General features: G+C 44.3%; 1 protein-coding gene across 2 annotated transcripts; it reads left to right on the top strand.

Moving 5' to 3' along the window:
* Window positions 1-663: 663 nt before the first annotated feature.
* On the top strand, window positions 664-7096 carry ddx5 (DEAD (Asp-Glu-Ala-Asp) box helicase 5). 2 transcript variants are annotated; one of them, XM_049560722.1, is made up of 13 exons: window positions 664-825; window positions 1504-1672; window positions 1805-1901; window positions 1982-2115; window positions 2499-2564; window positions 2702-2843; window positions 2933-3093; window positions 3189-3361; window positions 3481-3591; window positions 3704-3765; window positions 3861-3920; window positions 5285-5506; window positions 6345-7096. In XM_049560722.1, the coding sequence occupies exons 1-13, from the start codon at window positions 773-775 to the stop codon at window positions 6764-6766; spliced, it is 1872 nt and encodes a 623-aa protein (XP_049416679.1). In that variant the 5' UTR covers window positions 664-772; the 3' UTR covers window positions 6767-7096. The 2 variants fall into 2 exon arrangements, with proteins under 2 accessions (XP_049416679.1, XP_049416680.1); XM_049560723.1 differs by having other exon boundaries at window positions 5285-5519; window positions 6345-6523.
* Window positions 7097-9018: the final 1922 nt, after the last annotated feature.

Here is a 9018-nt window from a genome sequence, read left to right on the forward strand (position 1 = left end):
ATTATAATTTATCTATTTATCTTTTTGTTGTTTTCTGTATTTATTGTTTTCAAACCCCCCATAAACAGAGTTGAAACAAACAAACAAACAAAAAAAAAAACACAGAGGAGAAACAGGAGTCGCCTCTTTCATGTTAGGGTTGGTCCCCGGTGACGTCACTTACCGTAAGACACGGGGAAGCGTCGTCAGAGCCGGAGCACGGCCAGTTTCTGTCTCGTACATATCCGTCCGCGAACATGTGTTGAAGTCACACAATGTTCAAACGGGAAACGCCGCAAACACAATCAACTGTGAGAGAAAATACACAACATTTACACACATCGTCCATGTGACGTGAAGCTAACGTTGAGCCCGATGAGCTTTAATGTTGTCTCGATGAGCTCTGACGTCACAGCGACAACGTTTATGCGTGATTATTAAAAAACCTTGGTTATGTTTTCCTGCCTGCTCTAAATCAACTTATAAAATATGTTTAGTGGTGTATTATAGGATCCATGTGTTATATTTACAATTTGAAGTGTATTAAAATGACAGCACCGTTTTACCGGTGTGTAATGGATCTATGTTGTCAGTCGGCAGAAGCTGAAGTTAAAAAGCCCTACGGCGGATGAATACATCGGAAGAGGCACTTCCTCCTGCTATATATACCGGGCCTCATTTTCACATTACCGGCATTTCAGCACCACTGCCGGCCGGTCGGGTTTTTAGTCAGTGGTCAAACCACAAGTGAAGGGTTATTTATCTTGTTTTATTTATACAACTTGTTTACAAAATGCCTGGATATACCGACAGAGACCGCGGCAGAGATAGAGACAGAGACAGAGGGTGAGTACAAATGGTTTTACAACGTTTTTTAGGTTGTTCCTCGTGTGAGTCGTCGAAATGGCTGACGAGACATTTTAACGCAGAAAAAATGAACTGAATCGTGTAATATTGTTTGGGGACCATGATGGGATATAGCTCAGATTCACACCTAATTTTTTAACGTAGACGCTACACGTTTTAAAGGTGGCTGGATGTGTTTATTCACGGCAGGCCCGGGCGGGGGAACCGGGCCCGTTGTCTTGGCTCAAGGCCTAGTTTGGCCTCGTGCCCCGGCTCAGCGGCTTTTCGTTAGCTTCAGGGTAGCTCCGCGGAAGCTAACCCGACGTTACACGTAATCGCCACAGGAAACCTTTAATTAAAACACGAATTGCGGATACAGCTAGTTGTTAAATACGCTGTCCTTTTCATAAAGTTTATCTCGTGATACTCTGGATGTAACATCGTTGACTCGAGCTGCTAACACAGCTGGCTAGTCGGCTTTTCGCCATGTGGCATGAATGCGGATACAAAATGCCGGCTGATTTGCCATTGTTCCTCTGCTGGCTGGAAAGTATATGGCAGCTATATATTTTCTCAAGAATGACGCAGTGGAAATGGATCCCTGTTCGTTTTTAACCCGCCGCCATCACCGCCTGAAATGATTTGACTTTGTAAACTTAACTGTTAATTTGATTACAGCTATGGCGGCGGTCCTCCTCGCTTTGGTGGCAACCGTGGTGGAGGAGGTGGAGGAAAGTTCGGCAACCCCGGTGAACGGCTGAGGAAGAAGCAGTGGAACCTCGACGAGCTCCCCAAGTTTGAGAAAAACTTCTACCAGCAGCATCCCGACGTTGCCAGGAGGTCGCCGGTATGTAGTCAGCATGGTTCTTGTAATGTTACATAACACAGATGTGCATGTGCTCCCTGCTGCACGTGTTGCTGTTATGTAAGTCTGCATGGCCACTGAACCTAACATGTTCCTCTCACTCTTATCTTGCAGCAAGAAGTTGAACAATACAGAAGGGCCAAAACAATTACATTTAAGGGAAGAGACTGCCCAAATCCTATTATCAACTTCCACGAGGCCAGCTTTCCATGTAAGTTCAAAATAAGATGTAAAATAAATCTCAAAGGAAGTTTAGTGCATCGCATTTGACCGATATCCTCCTTTTTCCAGCTTATGTGATGGATGTGATCAACAAACAGAACTGGACTGACCCAACACCCATCCAGGCCCAAGGCTGGCCCCTGGCTCTCAGTGGTAAAGACATGGTTGGAATTGCTCAGACAGGCTCTGGCAAGACGCTCTCGGTAAGTTGCTCACTCTCCCATACCAGATCAACTAGGACAGTGGTTCCCAACTAGTGCAACCGGATTTCCCTCATCAGCCATCACTTTGAGGTCCATACTGTGTAATATATTCAGCGTCATACTTTTGGCCATGTTGTCTCACTAGTTTCTCTTCAAGAAGCTCTCCATTAGCCACTCACTCTGTGCTAGAAGTTCACTGTACTTGAAAATAAAGCATGGTTTTCACAAACTATACTCGTTAGTGAGTCACGTGGTCCATTTAGAAATGCCCTGTGACTCACTATGACCCACCAGTTGGGAACCACCAAGCTAGGATATGGTTATGTCATCAAGATGATTTGTCTGGCTCGTGGAAGTAACTGTTACATGTGTTTGCTTCACAGTATTTGTTGCCTGCAATTGTGCACATCTGCCACCAGCCTTTCCTGGAGCGTGGAGATGGTCCCATTGTAAGTATTCACAACTTCATCACATCTGTAATACATATTGATGACGTGAAATATGGCCAGAATGTGGATGTTTTATTCTAACACTGAAAATGTTTGTTACCTGATGTGTACTTAAAACATCCATGTCTCCCTGACAGTGCTTGGTGTTAGCCCCCACCCGTGAGCTCGCGCAGCAGGTGCAACAGGTGGCAGCAGAATATGGCAGAGCTTCTCGCCTTAAGTCCACCTGCATCTACGGTGGAGCACCCAAGGGACCCCAGATCCGTGACCTGGAAAGAGGTATTGTAGTTTGTTTGTTTTTTTTGTCCCAAACTTCAGACATTAATGTTCCCTGAGTTCAGTTCTCACAAAGGCTCTCTTCGTTAAAGGTGTTGAGATCTGCATCGCCACTCCAGGAAGGCTCATCGACTTCCTTGAGGCAGGAAAGACAAACCTGCGCCGGTGTACTTACCTTGTGCTGGACGAGGCCGACAGAATGCTGGACATGGGCTTCGAGCCACAGATCCGAAAAATTGTGGACCAAATCAGAGTGAGTTTTTCATTAACTTGCTGGACTATGAACACGTTGGTTGTGAATTTCTTTAATGGAATTTGTTACTAAATGGTTTTTTTTTTTTTTAACAGCCTGACCGTCAGACTCTGATGTGGAGTGCCACTTGGCCCAAAGAGGTTCGCCAGCTGGCAGAGGACTTCCTGAAGGACTATGTTCAGATCAATATTGGGGCGCTGCAGCTCAGTGCCAACCACAACATCCTGCAAATTGTGGACGTCTGCAATGATGGAGAGAAGGAGAACAAGTGAGTAATGCGTCTGAGGCAGTAACGGCGGGTGTTTTTACAGCCAATCGTAATAGCTTAAGTGACTTTCTTAACAGAATTTATAGTTTTAGTGACGGAGTGTCTGTCTTCTTTTCTAGACTCATCCGACTGCTGGAGGAAATCATGAGTGAAAAGGAGAACAAGACCATCATCTTTGTAGAGACAAAGAGGCGCTGTGATGACCTCACCAGGAGGATGCGAAGGGATGGGTAAGTGTTGACATGAAAATACTTATTTAAAGCACGACTGCGTCTGTAGCACTGACCTTACAGTTCTGAAGTACTTGTATGGACTAACATAAAAACCTTTTAATGCTGCCAGGTGGCCAGCTATGGGAATCCATGGAGATAAAAGCCAACAGGAAAGAGACTGGGTTCTCAATGGTAAGTTTGCATCACCAGTAAATCACTATCAAAGTTGTGCAACCTGCAGGAAATGTCTCCATGTCTGATCTTTTTTTCTTTTGATGTTTTTTCAGAGTTCAAATACGGAAAGGCTCCGATTCTCATTGCTACAGATGTTGCCTCTAGGGGTCTAGGTCAGTATCCTCCCTGAACACTTTTGTACTCTAATGTATTTCAAAAAGAAAGTGTATTTGCTTTCTTTAACTCTTCTGCTTCTTTCTGAGTTTCTCCCCTGACCTGAAGGAGCAGTCTGTGTGGCAGGGCCTTGGCATGACAAGCCCAGGTCTCCAGAGGGGGAAGGAGGATTCTTGGAGGTGTCCTGACTGGCGAGGCACGGGTCTCCCAGTCGTGCAGATATACAGAGGTGACCAGGCTCAAGTGCAGCATAACGCGCTGGCCTGCCTAAAAGGGGGGTCGAGTTGAGGGCTGGCCACAGTTCCTCCCCCATATGCTCGTCTGTTCTCTGGCAATGGTTTGGACTGCTTCACACACCCAGGCTCTGTAACTGTCCCAGCTCAAAGCCCAGCTACACTGTCTCCTATTGTCTTGCATGTATGTTTTGGGCACTGCATTGCAAGCCATTTGAGTCATTTGGAAGGTGCTTTCTGTTGCGCAGACTCGTTGTAAAGCATGGGTGGCGTTAACGTTGCAGTTTCTAAACTTCTGTCGGAAGAGCAGTCTGTCAGATCGATCATACCTTCACCTCTGTAGTGACATGGCTACTGGCGCTTTTGGTGACAGTGGGACATGCTAGTTGGACACCCTTGGACAAAATCCAAGCTCACATTCCTCCCTCGCCTGCGTTTCAAAGTCATGTCGAGACCTGCCAACGAGAGACATTATGATCAAGTGAACACTGGGTCTGGAAGTTCTTGCCATGCAGAGAGTGGGGATGCACTGTTTGTAGGCATCCTTCAAATTGGTTCAGATCTACAGTTTTTGTTTTTTGTTTTTTGTTTTTTTGGCAAGAGACTCTGCAGTGTGAGCTTTATAGCAAGCATCCTGAGTGCGTGACAAAGGGACCTTGGTTAAGTGCTAGTTCAACAACACTAGGAGGCAGTAGTGTGCATAGCAGCCCTACTGTACAGAGACACCTGTGGGTGTCTTGACAATATGTGGGGCGTGTGCTGCAATGGGAATGGACTAGTGAATGCATACTCCAGAAAATGGTAAGACTTCTGATCCATTCTTTCTGAGGGTGGCTATACAGTGACTCAAGAGGGGTGGGTTTTTATTTCATCCCACTGGATTGGAAGCCAATGGAGTGTGCATTGTTTCTCTTTTCCCACCGTAGTGTCCCCGAGGGGTTAATGTTTGTCTCTAGTTTGACTAATGCTAGTCTTTTTCAGCGTAGTGGATATTTCCAGCCATTCCTATCGCATGACCACACTAACTTGGCCTTTTTGTTTTTGATCTGGTTGTTGTGGTGGCGCTGGCGCACATCTTTCGTGTGCTGTCCTCCTTTTCCTTTATGCCACACCGCAACACAATCTTACAGATGTTGAAGATGTGAAATTTGTCATCAACTTTGACTACCCCAACAACTCTGAGGACTATATCCACCGCATTGGCCGCACAGCTCGTAGCCAAAAGACAGGCACGGCTTACACCTTCTTCACTCCGAACAACATGAGGCAGGCCAGTGACCTCATCTCTGTGCTCCGCGAGGCCAACCAGGCGATCAACCCCAAGCTCCTCCAAATGGCGGAAGACAGAGGAGGTAAATCTAATTGGTGAGATACAGAAACTGTGCTGTGAAGTGCAGCCACTTTTACTTCTCTGCTGCTCTCCTTTTTGTTATGAGAGGTGGATTGGTTTATCTTTCTGAACTTCTGTATCTCAGATCTATTTTTGGTTAAAAGGACAGTTCACCTTAAATTCAAAATGCAGACTTTTCTCTCTTACCTGTAGTGTCATTCTGTCCAGAGTGTGTTGGAGATAGCGGCTGTAGACTTGTCTGCCTTCTCTCCAATATTGAACCTAGATGGAACTCAGCTTGTGGAGCTGAAAAGAGTACACCTGAAAAACTCAACAGCAATGCCTCTTTCCTGAAATCATGATCTGATTACTCAAGATAACCCACACATGTTATTGTGAGCAGTTTTATGTAGGAACTATTTTCTCTCTACCAAACTACACCCACACACTGTATCACCATGCAGAAGAAAGTGTCCATCTACTCATGGACAAGAGAGTCCTGGCGGACAAAGACATGAATGCTGATGGCGTCCTTGGCTGAGCTGTAACAGTAGCTTAGTGGAGCTTAGGAAAGAAAATAGTTCCCAAATGAAACTGCTCACAACAAGATGTACAGATTATCTTGAGTAAGCGGGTCATGAGAAAATCTCATCAAACTGGAGAGAAGGCAGACATCTCTAAGGCTGCTCTCTCCAACGCTCGGCAACTCCCATCAAAATAATACAGATTGATGAATAGCACTACAGGTTAGAGGAAACTTGTGTATTTTTGATGTTTGGGTGAACTGTGCCTTTACACCGTTTTTTGGAAGAACAGCATGTGTATGGCGGAGCCTCTCTAAAGTTTGTTTTCCTTTCCAGGTCGTTCAAGGGGAGGCAGAGGTGGCGACTATAGAGATGACCGTCGGGATAGGTATTCTGGAAGGCGTGATTTTGGCGGTTTTAGGGACCGTGATAACGGTAGAGGGTTTGACAACGGACCAAGCAAAGCTTTTGGCACAAACACACAGAACGGGGGCTATGGGGGCAGCAACAATGGCGGCGGCAGCAGCAACGGCTTCAGCGGAAGCAGCTACAACGGTAACGGACAGTCCAACTTTAACAACAACCAGGCGGGAGCCTTCGGAGGCCAGAACTTCCAGGCTCAACAGTTTGCTCTCGGTAAGGGTGGTGCACAGGCTGCTGCCGCACATCCCCAGTTCCCCTTCCCTCAGGCACAGGCTCCGCAGCAGCATCCCCCGCCGCTGGTGCCGTACCCCATGCCTCCTCAGTTCTCTCAGTAAACACACCACATACTTGAAAGAAGTAATTTATTGCTTTTTTTGTCTCTTTTTAAGTTCAACACTTGATCCAGAATTTTTTTGTATTCACAACAGGGTTACAAACAACGTCAACCTCCTATTAAGCCTTTTAAGATCTGCAGTGCAGCAGTAGTGGTGTTGCGCACTTGTTTTTCCTATTATTTAATTTGTTACATTCCTCAGTAATGTTTAGTTAATGTTTTGTACTAGGTAATTACAAATGTATAAGTTTTTCATGTGTATCATTGAAAGTGATAAGCTCCGGACTTGGAAGTGCACTGCATGATCTTTCAAATAAAACATAAAAAGAGACGATGCTGTTTGATGTTTTTTCTTAACTTTGAAACACTGCGAGTCACTGGGTACGTATACATGCACGCGAATATTAATTTGAAAGGGACAATACTTTGAATTTGATAAACGGCATACTCCCTTTTGATATTCTGAACTAGGCTGTATCCTGAATGAGGCATATTCCTGTTAAGCTGTGCCGATATTTCAGAATATGTCTCTCAATATGGATTTTTGCCATAGTTAGCAACACATGCCTTATGCTCAAACCAAGTAGCTAAGAGTTTACAAGGCTGTAGAAGAGAAGCAAAAGGAAAACCCACATAGCTGGTCCCAAGGTGAAGCACACCTACTTTTAAACTTCACTAAAGACTTGAATATCAACTGGTTTGAGCACGCATTGGACAGAAAATGCATCTCAGTTGAGATTTTGACTACAGATTGCAACACACAGTATCTTTGCTGTTTATGCTCAGTGCTTGGCCAGAGATACACGCCCAAAAAAAAGCCCACATTTCTGCTTGAAAGGAGAAACCCCTACTTTTAACATAAAGGCAGACTTGGAGATCAACTGTTTCTTAGATATGCAAAAATACTGCAACAGAAACCTTTCAAGAAGATGACTCAGGCACTAAAGAGGAGCAAGTTGGTCAAAAATTTGCATTAAAAGCAACAGTCTTCCCAGCTTTTCATATTTTAACATATTAAACAACATGTTGGGGTTTGTTATTTTGAATTTGCACCTGCATGTGAGCAGAAAATTAAGTACAATTAATTTTCTATTAGCCACGTAAACAGCTCAGTAGGAATATTCCAGAATAAGGGCAAAAAAACTGAATGTTTGAACATGTAAATGTAGTCAGGGAAAAAAAAATCAAACACCTTGCTGATACCTTTTCTGACCAGCAGGTGTCACGATTCACAAACACACCAGTTTGTAAGGATTAGTCTGTAGTGTGCAGCATAGTAACCTCGCCAACATATGCCTCAGGTGTACAGTATCTCATATTACAGTGCTGATATCTGCAGTGACCCTCTGCTGCTTTTAGTGTCTTGATGTTGTGAAAACATATGTAACAAGAATAGAAATCAATCTCTGTATGTGTACATCACCTCCTTCCTCCCTCACACATTCCTTCTGTGTCGCAGCAGCGGAAAAGGGATTGGTAACTAGTTTGCCCTGTCGGTCTCGTGCCCATCACATGCTGGCACAGATGACTCGTAGGGTGGCATCTCACACATTAATGACCTTTTGATGGCAGTTCTCAAACATGTTCTGGTAGCTATAATTAAAATCATCTTATTCATAGTTTCCACATGCCTGATAATGTCTGAAATTGTGTCATTAGGGGTCATTGAATAGTCTTACATTTAATTTGTGAGGTCTTAACATTTGATCAAGCTTCATTCATCCAGCTTTGAATTTCTTATTGTCAAAATGAGTCAAGCTCTGCTGCTGTAAAGTTCACATTTCTAATGTTACAGACCTTGAACACCACCACTGAACCTCATACTGTCTTTTTACTCTATACTTTAAATGTCAATAAAATGTAGATTAACATACCTAACTCTGTTAACCATATTTCTATATACCTCTGCACAAGACCACATTTATATCTTCATGGTTACCTTCCATGATCGAGTAAAAAAACATGTCCAGGATTCACTCTTAGATTTGGTTAAAATAACCATTAAATTCAAGTGTCTGACACCCGTGGACACCCTGTTACTCCAATTATATCAATCAGCTATGGCTCAAAAGCTGTGTGCTTTAAGGACACAGTTTAGGAAATTGAAGTTGATGAGTTCCTGCGAACAGAGATGTAAAAGTCACATGCATGCTCTTTTTCAGTGACATTTTGCAGGTCAAACAGGGGCGTAAATATGGACAGTGCAGGCAGGGTGGTTGCACAGGGACCCATGGGGTGAGGGGGCCTGTAGAG

This window comes from Epinephelus fuscoguttatus, linkage group LG19 (assembly GCF_011397635.1).
Source record: "Epinephelus fuscoguttatus linkage group LG19, E.fuscoguttatus.final_Chr_v1".
NCBI lineage: Eukaryota > Metazoa > Chordata > Actinopteri > Perciformes > Serranidae > Epinephelus > Epinephelus fuscoguttatus.

Bases quoted from the DNA above. Each gene is read 5' to 3' on its own strand.
- ddx5 (XM_049560722.1), top strand. From the start codon at position 773: ATGCCTGGATATACCGACAGAGACCGCGGCAGAGATAGAGACAGAGAC. The intron at 826-1,503 runs GTGAGTACAAAT...ATTTGATTACAG, and splicing joins GATAGAGACAGAGACAGAGG to CTATGGCGGCGGTCCTCCTC. The intron at 3,921-5,284 runs GTCAGTATCCTC...ACAATCTTACAG, and splicing joins TGTTGCCTCTAGGGGTCTAG to ATGTTGAAGATGTGAAATTT.